This window comes from Pecten maximus, chromosome 2 (assembly GCF_902652985.1).
Source record: "Pecten maximus chromosome 2, xPecMax1.1, whole genome shotgun sequence".
Taxonomy (NCBI): Eukaryota; Metazoa; Mollusca; class Bivalvia; order Pectinida; family Pectinidae; genus Pecten; species Pecten maximus.
The window spans coordinates 48329326-48347896 of NC_047016.1; the positions used below are offsets into that span (position 1 = coordinate 48329326).

General features: G+C 35.3%; 2 protein-coding genes across 8 annotated transcripts; one reads left to right on the top strand and one right to left on the bottom strand.

Annotated features, from left to right (window-relative positions):
• Nucleotides 1-1764: 1764 nt before the first annotated feature.
• On the bottom strand, nt 1765-7941 carry LOC117322329 (histidine N-acetyltransferase-like). 7 transcript variants are annotated; one of them, XM_033877187.1, is made up of 4 exons: nt 7774-7941; nt 3071-3259; nt 2746-2973; nt 1765-2395 (listed from the first exon to the last, which is right to left on the bottom strand). In XM_033877187.1, the coding sequence occupies exons 2-4, from the start codon at nt 3230-3232 to the stop codon at nt 2021-2023; spliced, it is 765 nt and encodes a 254-aa protein (XP_033733078.1). In that variant the 5' UTR covers nt 3233-3259; nt 7774-7941; the 3' UTR covers nt 1765-2020. The 7 variants fall into 7 exon arrangements, with proteins under 7 accessions (XP_033733078.1, XP_033733081.1, XP_033733077.1 ...); XM_033877190.1 differs by having other exon boundaries at nt 3151-3259; nt 7774-7940; XM_033877186.1 differs by lacking the exon at nt 7774-7941 and adding an exon at nt 6756-6866.
• On the top strand, nt 6711-16355 carry LOC117322328 (failed axon connections homolog). The gene is made up of 7 exons (XM_033877183.1): nt 6711-6866; nt 7065-7188; nt 10092-10294; nt 11266-11343; nt 13765-13883; nt 14024-14140; nt 15045-16355. The coding sequence occupies exons 1-7, from the start codon at nt 6736-6738 to the stop codon at nt 15134-15136; spliced, it is 864 nt and encodes a 287-aa protein (XP_033733074.1). The 5' UTR covers nt 6711-6735; the 3' UTR covers nt 15137-16355.
• The last annotated feature ends 2216 nt before the right edge of the window (nt 16356-18571 follow it).

Sequence of the window (18571 nt, forward strand, 5' to 3'; positions counted from 1 at the left end):
TCCTTGATGATTAAATCGTGATGATGATGGAAATCCCTGATGATGAAATCGTGAAAATGATTGAAATCCTTGATGATGAATTCATGATAATGAAAGAAATCCTTGATGATGAAATCGTGATGATGATGGAAATCCCTGATGATGAAATCGTGATAATGAGGAGAATCTTTGATGATGAAATCGTGACAATGATGAAAATCCTTGATAGCAATATCTCGGTAAATCGTTGAGCAGTTCAATTTCACGGGTCAACTATTTCGCGGTAGTGCCAGTCAGACCTAGTTCCCGGGTATCAGGTTTAGCGCTCCACTCTGTGTAAATTTTCGCTGGGTATCTTTTTTTCGCTCTATATATAATGACCGCGAAGATACTGAAATTAAATGCCCGCGAATATTACCAACTATTGGTCAATCAATAGAAACAACACAAGTCACTCTCCTTGTCAATTTTATTTTATTTTCCTATGAGCCTCTATTTCTACAAGATCTTATCACCAAGACTTCTTTCTGGAATCGCTAGGGGCCGCGGTGGCCGAGTGGTTAAGGTGTCCCGACACTTTAACACTAGCCCTCCACCTCTGGGTTGCGAGTTCGAAACCTACGTGGGGCAGTTGCCAGGTACTGACCGCAGGCCGGTGGTTTTTCTCCGGGTACTCCGGCTTCCCTCCACCTCCAAAACCTGGCACGTCCTTAAATGACCCTGGCTGTTAATAGGACGTTAAACCAAAAACAAACAAATTCTGGAATCGCTCTACAGACATACGAACGATTTTGTAGATAATCACAATGACATCATTTATGGCATGTCAAACATTAATTGTCTCAATGATTTGATGTTGATATCAAATGGTTTTCTTTGATATTTTCATTTCCCATGTGTATTCAATAAGTTAAAATTTGTATTGTATATTATTTATATTTGTGTTTAATATTTCATTATTCATGTTCTATTTGTATCTTTCATATGGTATACTTTTCTATTCATATACTTTGTTTCATATCTTATTGATACATTTGTACAGTATTGTTAAAATAAATTAGAATTCTCTTTTTTTTTTTTTTTTTTACATTACTATTATATCCTGTTTGCATTTATAATAAATACGGTTATTGTCGAAGGAACCATTTTTCCGTATATCTAATTGCGTGCGAATTGTCTCTCTTCTTCAATAAGGAACCTTAAAAGATTATATAAAAAAATCTATTTTGAAAATATCAAATGAAAATGAGCTAGTTTCATAAAACATTAACCTCCGAATAACATACCTTTAACTGTATTAGTAACACATTCGTCTAGCATCAGAGATTTCCAGCTTGACCCGGAAAAAATCACAGCAGGATCCGGAATTTCTACTTACCAAGGTCAGTTTTTAGACTCTGTTAAATGTTATTTGTTTATCCCCGCCCGCTGTTGTGATAATCTGTATCATCTGGCTTTTCATGATCTATCTTTATTTGTATTAAATACTTTATAGTTTATAAATAAAAAATTTCACACAGAGTAGGAAAGATAGAATACAGATGGTTTTTGTTTTACCTTTTAATCAGTAGAGATTCAACAACAGTATTTGCCTACTCATGTGTCAATTCATCCTTTTTTTCAATTTTTAATAGTTTTTTCCCCACAGCGTTTTTTTGTTAGAATATCATTTAATAGAATACACGGAACGCTAATGCAAAACCGTAATGGGTTTGTTTGTTCATTCTAGATTCCCATCTTGATTCAATGTTTTGTTAGGTTAAGAAAGAAAAGTAATACTGGAAACATATCTTGTTGCCATTTAATTAAAAACATTTCTACCAAAAATCATCAACATGAATATTTGATACACATTTTGTTTTCTATTGTTTATACAAATGCTTCTTCTACAAAGTACAGCTCATTGTCATGAACTGTTACGGTTGAGGTATTGTACTTTTCCATTGTGCTTGCGATGATATTGACATCTTGTGTCCGACCTTGGTAATGAATCATAAACAAAACAGAGTCAGAAGAAAAACTAAGGCAGTTTCTTATATGTTCATTCATATGATGAGCTAAAATTGTTTTCTGTTAGTAAACCAAATATTTCAAGATTATATACAACCCCTACTTGCGCAGAATATCCGAAACCAATAGTCATTAGCTCTGTGCTATGCAGTTGCATCTCATTATTACTACCCAATATTAAAGTAGATCCATCACAAAATATATCGATATTTGATTCCAGAAGTCGGTAGGGCGTCCAGTTGACGATTATGCGACCATCTGGAAAAAGATTTTCTGTTTTAAGCTTGGAATGAAAAATGTCTTTCATATCCGTCTTCCGTAGCTTTCTTACTGAACAGTTACGCTCCGTCGGTGTCAAGTCATTTATCTGTAACGATTGGAGAGATGCTTGGAAATACAACCGCTCCTAAAGAAAAAAATATACCTCGTACTGTTATACCGATTCATACAACATTGAATAGAGGTTGCACAACGATTTCTCGTCGTATATGGCATTTCTTTCACTCTCGTTAGTCACTTTTCAAAAATCATTAAAACACGAGCTTAAGCGAGTATTTCATGCCTTGGGAGTTGAATGACATCCACCTATTGTGGTAAAATTTGTTTTAAATATGCCATAGATGAGATGTTCAGCAGAATCAATCAATGAATTTTTAATCTGTTGGTTTTTTTTGTTTTTTTTTTTAATCTTTTTTTTTTGTTTGTTTTTGTTTGTGTGTGTGTGGTTTTTTGTTGTTGTTGTTGTTGTTGTTTTACCTGCTTCAAGAGCAACTCTGCTTTCCCTTCCGCCACTCTCTTCAGAAGTTCCGCTTTACCGAACGAGTAGGCCAGACGTTGGATGTCTGTATTGTGTTGGTTGTCCCTGTATATGAACTCCTTCATCATCCTTGTCAAACCCTGACCTTCCATGTCATTCTTTATTCGTATTGCTTTGGTTACCATGGTTTTCCCATCATCAACGAATGTGATACATTCAAATGCAACCTGTAATATACATTTCCAGCATTTATAGTTTAATAGAAATATTTTTATTTTTTAGTTTACCTACTTTGTAAATATATACAAATCCTTTGCTTCTTACAATCTTTTCGTTGCACACCCCTACATAGCCTTTGTGTGTTGACATCATGTTCATGAAGAGGGAGGGAAGGTAGTCTTTACCGTTATAAACCCCATGTCTTATTGACATGATTCCATCATAATCTTCAATACTGGCCCTCCGGAATTCAATCTCCCCGTCCATGGTTAGGCAAGCTCAACTGAGTATGTCCTGAAATTAACACAATACTTGTGTTAGGCAATGGATTGTACATCTATTACCAACCTGAATAGCCCATTAAAATATGGAAACAGTATATCATCAAATAATTCATGTTTTTCTTCTATGACTCGTCAGTGATGTTAAGTATATCATAAAGCTGTTTGGTCTTAGGACTCATCAGTGATGCTTGTGGCTAAAAGTGTGGATATTGGAAACGGAACTCAGGGAAACCGTAAAATCCTGTATAGTTAGTTACATTCGCAGGATATGTAATTTTTACGATAAATACACACTCTTTATCATTCGGCACACCTCGGCAGATTCCGGCGGAAGCGGAATCTGTCGAAGTGTGCCGAACCAAAATATCCTAGAGCTTACATCGAGCCTCTACTATAGTGACTGTGGTTTTACTATTGTAGAAGCGACTTCCTTTGTTTACATCTAATGCGCATGTGTAGCGAAACAAAAGTTACAATGCGCATCTCTAGCCGACTTTGTTCAACAACTTGGTCCGACTACAGCAACTAGACTTCGTTTGCGCATGCGTCACCATTTGGAAGCACGGCAGTGATTGGTTGTTGTTTATACGCATATATAATCACATTAGACGGAACAGCCTGACTGCCAATGTGCTAGTGAAGAATTGTTTACTTGGCGGTGTTCCGTTAAATTTAGTACCTGGTATATTGTTCCGACAGGGAAATAAATATCGTAAGCCCCATGAAGTTAACAACTACAACACATTTCACCGATAATGCAAAAGGTATATATCACAGTATTCAGCATACGACCTTGTGATGTGTGCTGTCTTAATTTGAATGAAACCATATCCGATGTGTAAGAGAAGATATTACAAGCATGATATAAGCACATTTCAATACAAATTACAGTTGAACAAAATTAAAAAAAAAAAAAAAAAAAACTGCATCATACAGCGGTATCGTCCTGCTGGGACTTGTCACTGATGATACAGGCCTAAACTGTTGATACTTAGAAGACTGAGTAAACAAAAACTAGGCCAAAAATGTCACAATCTGGATGAAAATAAATCGTAAATACCTCAGTTTCTATCCTACGGCGTTGATCACTTCCAGAATCCTTGTTGCACTTTGTGCATTGAGGTTATCTACTAGGTCAGATAAGATTTAAATAGAGGTCGTTTAATTTACTTATAACAGTCATATAATTCATTTTAGCGAATGATTCAAACAAATGTTGGTTTTTGTTTGTTTTTTGAACCATTGCAGAAAGAAAATATCCCATATATTTATCTCACGTTCATACACACGCACACATTACATTCATCAGATGTTATCAGCCAAATGTATTCGCTATAAAACAAAATATTGAATGATTTGTTGTTATTCCAACATCTCGTTAATGTTATAACATATTGTCCCAATTTCCTTTTGTTTTCCTCTGATTGAATTGCTCCACTGCACAATCACTTACGTGTTAATGTCAGTAATCCCATTTACAAACAAAAACAATCACAACGGTATTCCTATCGAGGTTTAAAACTGAAGCTGTGTATGTGTATACATTTACGTGTGTCAAGAGTGATCTCCCCTGGTATTTACATGTAAAATTCAAAGACGAGAGTGAGATATCTAGGTATGTAATTACACAAATAAAACAAAATGGCCATCATGGTAACTGACATTGCAATTACGATTTATTAGGTTTACGAATTTATATATATGACTTCCTGTATTTTCATAATTTTCCATCCAAGTTTCTACTCTTTGGACTGCTATCCTCACTGACGAATCCTACAATTTCGAAATAGGGTGTATTCCAGATGGAACAATATGTCATTGGAAATTGTATATCTGTGCAAATTGTTGTTGTTGTTGTACAACGGTATCATCAATAGCTTAAAAAAACTCATGTGTTCACGTTGTGACGGAGCCACTGGTTTGCTGATCTCACAACAATAATCCTCTAGTTTTCTATGTACAGTTTATTAACATATTTACAATACATGAGTCCAGCTTCCATACACGTTTCCGTCTGCTCTACTCGTCCTTTCTCACTAGACTGGCCATTCATGCTACGTACCATTATCCTAATCACCCTGTTCAGGCACACACATTCTCACGCCACTGGCTCCCCTTATCTGTAAAGCCATAAACTTCCATTCCTCATCCGATAGAACACTTTCACACATTAATTCATTTATAAACATAGCCTAATCTAAACAGTCTAATGATAAGTTCCCCTTTATTAAACTTAACGATCTTGACACTTAAATTGAAATGTGACCTCACTTGACACTCGATGAGGTACCTAGGACAATGCCCAGACTCATCAACTAGACATACATACATGCCAGTCTTTTTCTCTCCCCCCTACTCTGTCGCTGCCTCTTATCAAATGTATCGCCCTGTCACAACGTTTTAATGCGGAAATGTTTTCAGTGTACCAACACTTGATAAGAAATGTAAAAAGCTCAGTCACAACACACTATATAACACAATTAATGTTTCTACAAGTCATTAAAGCGAAAGACACCTTCAAATTCAGATTCGCACTAGCATTTGCCGAATAATTGGTTTATTTTGTTTAAAGTCCTATTAACAGTCAGTGTCATTTAAGGACGTGGTTTTAAAGGTGGAGGAAAGCCGGAGTACTCGGAGAAAAACCTCCGGCGTACGGTCAGTACCAGGCAACTGCCCCTCATGGGTTTCGAACTTGCGACCCAGAGTTGGAGGGCTGATTATAGTAATGATAGTATTGGGACACCTTAACCTTGTTTGGCAATACAGAATTATAAATCCAAATCAGGAATCTATCAAGATCTAGAACTTCTATCATAAGCAACTAAACTGGTTGCGGAAGCTTTTAAATAGCGACTTTTGAAACATGCTATAAAAAGAAAATGTATCAAGGAAAAAGCAATACGGTATAAACTTTTTATCGTGTGAAAATGGTAAAATATTAATCAAATGATCTTTACACAGTTCCACTATCATCTGTTATCAAAAATCAAATATTTAAAAGGTAACCTTTGATTTCTCCTCAGGATCATAATGACGGAAGTTAAGCCAAGCCAAAAAAAATAAATAAACGTCATAAAGTAAACTGTATTTTTGCTGATTGTGGCACAAAGACAATAATAGGTACGTTTAAAGAATTTAAAGAAAATATAGATCCGAAATTTACATGGGAACAACGGATCTGTCATCGTCGTTTCCTGGTATCCAGACAACTGAAGCATCTCCTTCAACATTGTTCACATTAGTCGCCTCCTACACACTTCCGGTAGATATCATAACAAGTATTATATTATTCTGTCGTTCCTCGCCCCTCAAGGTAGAAAGTGTAATCACCATGAAAATTCCAAAGATCAAATACGCTCCTCACTCTACTGATCACAGGCGTATTGCCACTACAAGTTTTCATACTCTATATGTGCGCCTCCCTGACACTAGGTGGCCGTTCAAACATATAATTGGCGTGGTCCAGATTGTCACCTCCTCAGAATGGCCATGTCAAAATTTACCGACACGATTGCAGATCTACCCTCGGGAGTAAAGATTGTGGGCGGGGCTCTGGTCGCCGGGGCCGTGTTAGTTGCTGTCTGGAGGAGACTTGGTGCCCAGCACACCAAAAGGTATTAAAACAAATTATGATAGGATTATTTAGACGACGTTTTAAATATTTTAGATAAGCTTTCTAGTACGCAAATAGCATTGTTAGCTTTTGAAGTGTTGACTAAAACTAGCTTACCGCTTTATGGTTCAGTAAATAGGACTTTTTATCGTTTTTCACATATTTATTTATTTATTTATTCATTTATTTATTTTAACAGGAAGGTGTATCCCCCGGATACCATTGTTATCCATCAGTTAGGGCGTGGCCCATACGTCCCTAGCCTCACACCTTTTGCAATCAAGCTCGAGACATACTTTCGGTTGGAAGGCATTCCATACCAGGTAAGTATATTCCTGTAGAATGTTATGACCAATTAAATTAACATATATATTCATCACCTGTGTATGTCTAGATATTTTGTAAACACACATAACTCGGTGCATGCCTCAATCTCGCACCTACTCAGCGATATGCACAGCTTAAGTGACTTGGCCTTACCTGTCGTGGTTGTGAAATATGGGTATGCCGTCACACAAAGATATATTTTTATATGCATTGTACGGCAGTGTACACACCAAATACAGGAGAGGCAGAAAAGGGGATGTCATTATACATTAAACAGTTTTTGTACCATACGTCCTGTTATCACATGAAATTGAGTTGATCACGCGGACTGTTAATTGACACTTTTTTATTATATTGGCTGAATATTAATAGAATAATCGGTCGCGTATTGGGACTATCTATCAGTGTACTGAATTGATAATAGGGATTCCGGTTACGCCTATCCAGTCAGCGAAACGTACGTATTTATCGTTACAACAAGTTTTGAAGTTTCAGATGGGACCGTGGGCGTGAACATGACCAGGGCTCTTTCCTGTTACACATATCATCTGACTCGATGCAGTCATACAAAGCCCATTTACCTGATGATTCACTGCATGTCGTTATCACTGGAACCCAAATCCCTGTCATCTTACCTAGGTCAAGGTCACTATTGTATCATCTCAAGGTCACTCCGTATTCTTCTACAAAAAGTGTGGAGGAGACACCGATATACTACCCCTACACCTTTCTCCTCACTAGGTTGAAGAAAAGTCATACCTGCGATTAATGCGAGTTGTGGCTGCAGTGGAGACCGCATAATATCGCTTATCGTTTTATATGTAAGGTTCCGTAGTCACCACACTGTTATATGGTATTCATTTAGAGGACGCAAAATAATCTGGATTCGTTTTAGATTAACATGGCGGATGTCGCGGATGAGGCAAAAGACGCTTTTTTTTACATGAACACCTGGTCTTAGCCTCTGTATAATTTTTCATTAGCGTCGGTGTAAATCGATATTTTGTTCATAATTTCACTTTTTTTTTTACTGATTTTTGTTAGAATTACGACTATACGATATATATTTCATACATATTATTTTAAATACAAATGTACACGCCACATGTACAGACATTTGTCTGTTGTACATTTGAAAAGTATGCATAGAGGATGTAAAAGAACGCTATCGCGTAGGGTCCACATTAACACTACCAACAATAACATACTCCACCCAGCGATATTACACTGTGTCTAGAGTCCATCCATTTCTCACTGAGCTATTCATCAAAGATGGTCATCGCTGAAGCAATGGACATTTTCTCGATAAAATATTATATTGTCTATACCCCTAACTAATTCCACGTTACGTTGTGTAATGGTACAAATTTTAATTTATCTGCGCTTTTTTTCGGCACTGTGGCTTACAAAGCTTGTAGACCGGTATATTTTATACTACTTTCCTGTTCAAGCTAGACATTAGACGGCCGAATAAAGTATGAATGGACATCTGGAAGCAAAAAATTACATGGTGTGAAATTCTCCGATTGTATCTTACGAAGGCGGTGACCACCTTCAAGATCAAAAGGAGAATAAAAAATCCTATGTTCAAGGGTATATGACCCATACCTGTCTTTTCCTGGGCAAACGCTCATGTATACACTTAGACACTCTGTTTGGAAGATATTGGAAGACTTAAATAAACACAAAAAATAGCTATGAAATAAGCTAAATGTTTTTAATTGTTTATTGGGGATAAGGACTTGCTAAAGTGATGTAAGATATCATATAAAAACGTGACCTTGCTCAGATAATATACCACATTATAATTCTGCCTGAAGAAGACAGCGTGAACAGATTAATATACGGGTTTATAGTTAAAGTGCTTCAGGAGAGGAAGTGTTCAGTTAGCGTGAACCAGAAAAGGCTGCCACTTAAGAACCTCAGACAACTTTTAATTATGTCTTGTCGATGAGCTGCATATTTAGAATATCAGCGAAATCTGGCGGGAATTCCACAGTTGTTTAAAATTTCAGAAATATTAAGCTATATTATTGTGACAGGGTGATAAATTTGATAAGGGGCAGCGACAGAGTAGGGGGAGAGAAACAGACTGGCATGTATGTATGTCCAATCGATGAGTCTGACATTGTCCCACGGCACCTCACCAAGTGTCAAGAGAGGTAAACTTTAAATTGGAGTGTCATGATCGTAAGTAAAATAAAGGGAAACTTATAATTAGACTGTTTAGATTAGGCTATGTTTATTTATGAATTAATGCATTGAATTGTTCTTTTGGATGAGGAGTAAAAGTTTATGGCTTGACAGATAAGGGTAGCCAGTGGCGTGATAATGTGTGTGCCTGGACAGGGTGATTAGGATAATGGTATGTAGCATTGAATGGTCAGTCGAGTGTGAGCAGCGAGAAGTGCGGATGGGACAGCGTGTGGAAGTGCGGATGGGACAGCGTGTGGAAGTTTGACTCATGTACTGTAAATATGTGTGACTTGTAAATAGAACTTGTAAATATGTGAATAAACTGTAAATAGGAAACTGTCGGATTATCGTTGTGGGATAACCAAACCAGTGGCTCCGTCACATTATGTACGGAAATCATACGAAAACTTAACTAACCCTTCAAACCCCATATGCATTTATTGTCTATATTTTTGAGATATTAAAAGTGATGTACTTATAACGTACTTATTTTAGCGTACTTAAATTTTCGCGCTTAACCGAATTCATCAGATTAGCGCGGTGACACTTTACAGAAACTACAATTACAACATAATTTAGCGGAAATCTATAATAAGATTATCGTCATAATATATATGTTTGCAGTTATAATGACGTCATATATATTTGTGTTTAACAAACAGCCTTCAATGCGACTTTTAATCTCTCTTTGTATCTCCGTTAGGTTGAACATGACCTGCTCAAGAAAAGCAAGAAAACAGGAAAAGTGCCGTTTTTGCAGTACAACGGAGAGGAAGTATCGGATAGCGAGTTCATCCTAGAGTTCCTCAGTAAGGAAAAGGACTTTGACCTTTATAGAGATCTTACACCTGAACATATTGGAATCGGCAGGGCCTTCCAGAAAATGGCGGAGGAAAATACATACTGGTATGCTGACATTGTATCACAATATGTATAAATAGCCCCCAACGGGGTGCCATCTTGGTGTTTATCTCTGTATATTTCGGTATAAAGACTGAAGTAGTATATGGCAAACACGAGGAGTCCGTGCAGGAACGTGGAAAGCATATATCTGCTGTGTCACACTTAGTGTGGTGAGAGGCGACTAATTGTGGAGACCCCCTGCAGGGCTAGGGGTGGGTTCTCATTGGACATTGAAGAGACCAAAATCAAAATAGATGTTCTGCCCCCGTTAAATTACTTGCGATCTTAAATAATCATTGCTATGTCTTTCTTGCTTTGTCTTCTTAGTCAAGGTGTCACCTTGACGCCTGTCCTCATATAACACTGGCTGTTAATTTGTGTCTCCTAGACACCCGTTCTCATATAATTTATGTCTCCTAGACACCCGTTCTCATATATCACTGGCTGTTAATTTGTGTCACCTTGACGCCTGTCCTCAAATAACCCTGGCTGTTAAATTGTGTCTCCTAGACACTCGTTCTCATATAACAGTTGTAACCACGGTGACGTCAATAGCCCACAATAGCCCACAATCAAAATGGCTGTCTCATTTAAAGGGTCATGCTCTCTGTAATGTAACTCAACGGATTTGACCTAGATTAGTATGGCAGTATTGTCGATGAAGCAGAAGACGCTAAATCTTCCGGAACACACGATCTTGTTTTGTCTCATTGGACTTTGTCAAGGATCTCCATGCAAATCTATATTGTAGCCGTATTCGCTCTCGTTTATCGATTTTGAGTTAGAATTACGTATTTGCATTAGTGTATGTATTTTCTGTTAATCTCTTAATATATGAAATGAATAAGAAATGTAAATACAAGTATAAAACCTCCCAAATTTTAATGTTAACAGTCTTGAGACATTATTATAAAAACTGTGTTTGGTAACATACAATATGGAAGTTATAATATATAAGTGTATATTTTTTCTAGGTGCTTTGTGGCGGATAGGTGGGTTCTTGACAAAACCAAAACAGCACTGAAAGAGTCCGGTATTCCTCGGTTTCTATGGTAGGTCATGGATTACACCGATTCGTTGATTCTCGGAAAAGGTATAACGTTTGATCCCACAAAGTTTTATAATATCAAAATGATGGCAAAACCATGAAAGTGATCATAGCAGTACAAACTTGAAATCAATTAGTGGAAACCAAGTAGGTGATCGTAGCAATACAAAACAAGAAATTGATTAGGGGAAACCATGTAGTTCATCATAATAATACAAAACTAGAAATTGATTAGAGGAGACCATGCAGTTCATCATAATAAAACAAAACAAGAAATTGATTAGGGGAAACCATGTAGTTCATTATAATAAAACAAAACTAGAAATTGATTAGGGGAAACCGTGTAGTTGATCATAATAATACAAAACTAGAAATTGATTAGGGGAAACCATGAAGTTCATCATAATAATACAAAACTAGAAATTGATTAGAGGAGACCATGTAGTTCATCATAATAAAACAAAACAAGAAATTGATTAGGGGAAACCATGAAGTTCATCATAATAAAACAAAACTAGAAATTGATTAGGGGAAACCGTGTAGTTGATCATAATAATACAAAACTAGAAATTGATTAGGGGAAACCATGAAGTTCATCATAATAAAACAAAACTAGAAATTGATTAGGGGAAACCATGAAGTTCATCATAATAAAACAAAACAAGAAATTGATTAGGGGAAACCATGTAGTTCATTATAATAAAACAAAACTAGAAATTGATTAGGGGAAACCGTGTAGTTGATCATAATAATACAAAACTAGAAATTGATTAGGGGAAACCATGAAGTTCATCATAATAATACAAAACTAGAAATTGATTAGAGGAGACCATGTAGTTCATCATAATAAAACAAAACAAGAAATTGATTAGGGGAAACCATGAAGTTCATCATAATAAAACAAAACTAGAAATTGATTAGGGGAAACCATGTAGTTCATTATAATAAAACAAAACTAGAAATTGATTAGAGGAGACCATGAAGTTCATCATAATAAAACAAAACAAGAAATTGATTAGGGGAAACCATGTAGTTCATCATAATAATACAAAACTAGAAATTGATTAGGGGAAACCGTGTAGTTCATCATAATAATACAAAACTAGAAATTGATTAGGGGAAACCGTGTAGTTCATCATAATACAAAACTAGAAATTGATTAGGGGAAACCATGTAGTTCATCATAATAAAACAAAACTAGAAATTGATTAGGGGAAACCGTGTAGTTCATCATAATAAAACAAAACTAGAAATTGATTAGGGGAAACCGTGTAGTTCATCATAATAAAACAAAACTAGAAATTGATTAGGGGAAACCGTGTAGTTCATCATAATAATACAAAACTAGAAATTGATTAGGGGAGACCATGTAGTTCATCATAATAAAACAAAACTAGAAATTGATTAGGGGAAACCATGTAGTTCATCATAATAAAAAAAAACTAGAAATTGATTAGGGGAAACCATGTAGTTCATCGTAGCCGTAAAAAAATCGAAATTGATAAAGTATTTATCTTTTTCTTGTTGTAGCCACTTTTGGATCAGTGACGGTTGACATTTTTATATCATAACTGTTCATTGTGCTTTTCCTCATTACCGTGTCCCACTAAGGCAATAATCTAATCAACCTGATATTTTTTACATTGAACATCATATAATATAGGGTTGTTAATTAGCCAATTCCATATTGGCCCTGTTATTAGGCCAAGGTCTGTCATATTGGCCTGAGGCCGCAGGCCAAGGGCCAATTTGACAGACCGAGGCCTAATAACAGGGCCAATATGGAATTGGCTGATTAATGACTCTTTTATTAATTAACTACTAACGCATATTTTTGCCAAATAAAATTTAATGACAACAATACATGTAATAATCAGTTCAACAAATTTAATGACAACAATTAATTCAATAAAAATATTCTAATAAGAATCATTATAATGAGTCAGTTCAATTAATTTAAATTATTCTTGAGAGCTGGGAGGGAACTGTAGATAGTCGTCGGCGATAACCCTGCGGCCTCAGGCCAATATGACAGACCTTGGCCTAATAACATGGCCAATATGGAATTGGCTAATTAATAACCCTATATTATTGCGTAGACGTTAAAGGGAAAATTCACGACACCATAATCTAATCATTTAGTGAAGCATTTCTTAATAAAACATAGATAACTGTGTATATTTGTTTAACTGGTAACATTGAAATATGTCCTTATATTTAAAGTACATTGTACATAAAGACCTTAACAGCTAAGCGTTTCCAAACGTGTTTATATAGCACGCATATATAATAGTCTTTTAATACGAATCTAGTAAAATATTCTTATATAAATTTAGTAAAAGATTCCTATATTCGTACTGAGGAATAAAAAAGTGTAATGAATAGCATAATCACGTGATATGACTTACGTTTGTTGTAATCGTAGGGGTAGAATGCAAAAAAAAGTCTGGACTCAGATACATGCACAAGGTATAGGGCGTCATACACCAGAGGAAATACGTCACATCATGTCGGGAGACCTGAAGGCCATATCCGACTATATTGGTAAATATTACCGCCTGACATGTGTTTTATTCTGCATTTTATTTTTTATCTCTAATATCAATATTTCGATTTATACAGTACTGTTTGTACTGTGGGTGACTAAGACTTAAGTTATGAATTATTTTTAACATCTATTTTAGGGTCAAAGAAGTTTATGTTCGGTGAGAAAGCCTGTAAATTTGACTGTGCAGTATTTGGAATTTTGGCCGAGATCAGATGGGCGTCATTCGGAGGGTTTGGAACATCTGTCATCAAACGTGAGCTTCTATTAATATAATATGTAATGTATATCATACATCATGTTCTTAATATCGTGAAGAGAAGAGAAGAAAACTATGTAAAGAGATCTCTTCACTGTTTTCTTTGATTAAAAAGACAAGAACTGTAAAAATCATTTTTGGAAAATATCAACAGGCGCAATATTTCTAAGAATATATAACTAAGATTTCCTCTTAATTACGAATATTAAAAGTGTATGCTACCAGATACCTAAATCAGTGCAAAACAACAGTTTTACAACTTTGTAGGTCCTAGCTACGAGGACGCGTCACTATGGTACCTCTCGTAAGCAGAGGGCTGCATTATCTAGCATCAACGCGACTTCGTTCTTGTTTGTTTTTACAATTATCAACCGAGATATTTATTCATAGAACATTATAGGCTCGTGTATCGGCGTATCTTAAACCCATTTCACCATCTATCAGAAGAAATCATAATTTTATGATTGTGAAATCTACAACTAATGTCGCTTTAACAATATTTTATATTGATATATATATATATATATATATACATTTTTGTAATTGTAATTTACATGATTACAAAACATGTAGTACCAGCTGCCACACTGCAAATGCCACAGGCATATAGAAATACAAAAATATATCTAAATCATCGGAAGCATAGAAAGTGGCTTAACATGATGTATTCACTTCATACTAGATAGATACAATTATTTATAAGAAGAATGACAGCTATGGGACTATCCCAGTCACAAAGCAAGATATCTTCGAGGGCAAACAAGACTGTATTTCTAACTCAACATGGCAGCAAAGCATGAACATAAGAACAATAGTATTTTAGGACCAAGTGTTTCGGAAGGATCACCGTTTATATTTAAACCGACATAACAGATTTATTTCATTATTATTCTATCTTCAGAATATCCTAATCTTTGCGAATATTGTGAAAGAATGAAGGAAACATTTTGGCCTGACTGGAACGAGTATATTCAACGAGACTGCACCAAGTAGTTAAAATGCCTAGACATGTCCGTTACCTGTGAAGGACACAATCTGCCAACATAGAAATACATAATGATCCGACATATGATGGCTAGACAGTGGTGTGTTGTTAGCAACTTTGTCTATGTGCCTTTTCCCAGTGTCTTACATTTTGAGGAGAGCAGGGTAATATGGATGTCCTGGTATCATAGAAATTGGAACTCGTCTGAAACAAAATGTTAAAATTTTGTTATTAAGTTTCTGTTTTAAATTGGAAAAAACACACAAGAAAGCTGTCTGTTTCAGATACTCTGAATATACATAATGTATATAGTTTAATGCATATATTTGTATAAAGCAGAGGCACTATGACACGAATACCGGTTCAGTGCATTATCACGCAACATGGCATGGTGAAAAGTGACGTCATTTCCTGTACTGTCAAAGTTCACGTCAGGACAAACAAGAATGTTGATTAAAATTGTAATCAATCTTTGTGAGTTTAGGTTTTCTTTCATGTTCTGAATTTTGAAATCTGTTTTTTTTTTTTTTCTTTCTTTCTTTTTTTCGCACATCTTATTCTGTCTGGTGAAAGGTGATGACGTCACTAGCCTTTGAGTATAAGCAAGCTTTTGGTCATGTAATTCATCACTAGAGTGGTAAAATATCTGGTCGTAAAAGTCCTATGGACCCCAAAGGCCTCAAAATCTAAGAATGGTTTTATTAATGGTTTAAAGCATTAGCATGGTTAGGTAATGTATTAAGTTTTTTTATTGTTGTTTTAATTTTACATGGTTGTAATTAATATATATATATGTAAAAAGTTTTTATATACATTTGTAAAAAATGGAAGACAGCATAATCTCAATAAACTATTCATCCCAAAGAAAGCTTAGTTTAAAACGTTGAAATTTTTTGATGGGAAAAACATTCAAAAACAAAACAAAAACAAAAACAAAACAACTTTCATTGAACATTTTTCGTATTGACAGTATATTTTTTTGGTTTTTGTTTTTTTTGTTTTTTGGTTTTTTGGTTTTTTTTACTTTTTATTTGAACACCAACCAGAAAACTGCAGCGTAAAAGTTAACAGGCAGCCATGTCTAGCCCTAGATTTACCACATTTATCGAGGTGAGCAAGAATATGACAAGGTAAAGGTTTGAACTTACCTTTTTCTGTCGTCAGTTCAGAAGGATGGGATAGAAATTTGATGAACAATGTTCATTAAACATGTGTTGTTAACTACAAGTTTGACTTTCTTTTCTTTGTTTATTTTTTCAGCCCGAAAATTTAGGTGCACGAAAAAATGATACATCTACAATGGACTTCACAAATATGCTCATATCTATCATTAAATATATAATCTAGAATGTAAAATCACATCCGTTATGCTTGTAGTATAAGTATGTCTATTTGAGCAAGCTTAAGCGATAGTTATTCCAGTTGTTTTCTAATACACTATGTACCTCATTAGTCTGCGTGTTGGTGAATATAGCAAACTGGTGGTCATTGTAGAAGTAGAAGAAGAAAAGTGTGAATGCATATTTCTAATAGTAATCGACATTTTATGACGACATTGCATTATTGGACACAATATATGGTGTGATATCAATGAGTTCAGAAATCCACCTCAATTTCCATAGGGTTGGAGATATATGAAAATCTGTGAGTTTTTGTTTTTAAGAGGCTTTATGAATTTGCTCTCAGCTTAATGTACTGTAACAATCGAGTCAATTGTGTTATGTATAGTTATAAAATATTGTATTCTGTAAATCCGCTTATTTTGGCGAACTCAAATTTTAGCAAAAAAAAAAAAAACAACCCCAAATTCAGAATTAACGCAAAGGCGATATTGCCGCTGAGGTAGCACAGAAAAAAAACTATAGTAAACTATAGGTAGCAGTAGCAACATGCATAATCCAATTAGCTTGATCATAATGAATGCTATCTAGCTAAATAGCTAAATAGCTAAAACATACAAATTATGATATACTTAGTATAAACAGCAATTCCTTTCTATGTACTGTGTACCGACACGCTTCATTTGATTCATTGTCACTAACGCGCCTCCGTGATTTCGGGGGAAGTTACTTTCAAAGTAAAGGGTCATCCATAGGACAGGAAAATTGTCAAAGTAAAAACAACAGTCAAATCCTCCGGGGACTGAAGGACCAGAAAAATATGACAAACTTGGAAAAACCAGAAGCAGCCAAATAGCTAACAAGCTCCTATACCAATACCGATTACTTAACAATGCAACTCTGATATAATTGCCATTGCAGAAATATAACCCCAAAACCTATAGATATGCAGAATTTTCATTGATGGATATGATCTTTTCTTGTAATAAGTGGTATTCCTCAAGGAAGTGTACTGGATCCAGTTCTATCTATCCTGTATATAAATGACCTCCCAAAATTTACTGCGTCCCCTTCACCACTATTTTTTTTATGATACTTAATTATTCATGCACATAAAGACTAACGAGGATGTTTTGATTCTTCAAAATGATTTGAACAAATTGCAAAACTGGTCAGATACTTATCCATAAGAGCTTCTGAATTAGAATGTCATTTTTGTATCTTGATACAGGAATATTTAAACTATTATCTAAAGCACTAGTAAGACCCAATTTAGAGTACGCCGGTAGTAGTTGAAGCTGAAGACATCAATCTCATCAAGATCGTGCAAAGAGCAGATATTGCCTGGTTTTAAGTATCTGCCATACACCGAACATTTAGAGAGTTTTAATCTACCAACACCAAAGTACCGCCGGAGTAGAGGAGACATGATAATTGTTTTTTTTTTCAAAATTGACAACAATATTTATTATTCCAGGATAACTAGAGAATATTTCCAAATAGACAATGCAAACAGAACCAGGGACCAAACCAAGAAAAAACACAGATGTCGGCAGGATATAAGAAAAAAAAACATTTTCAGTCAAAGAATTATTGCTACATGGAACAGTTTATCACAATCTGTTGTAGAGGCGGACAACACACTACATTTTGAGATAGCTCTAGAAATTTAGATGACATTGCAAAAATATTTTGATTATTTTGTCAATTCTTTAAGTTGTATACCGCACCGAAGTATTATATTTATATTACATCTATATGATAATGGTATAGAGGCTTTCAGTCTGCATCCATAACTTTGCTTTTAAAACAGAGCACAGGGGAGATAACTCCCACTTAACGTGATAGCTTCCCCAAAATGCTAAGAGAGCTACAATCAGCATTATAATAATTAATGATTGTTTTTAAGTAAGCAGTTAGTCTGAATTAGACTGGTACTTTGAAGCTGGCCTAGCTATACTGAGAAATTATTCATAAGAAATATAATTTGCAGTATGTAAATTCGCACACCTGGCGTTGTTTTTTTTCTGCGTTTTTTTCCTCCAAGTAGTCCAGGACTTTGCTTTTTTGTTTATATGGTAACCAGACTTTCGTCGAACTTTT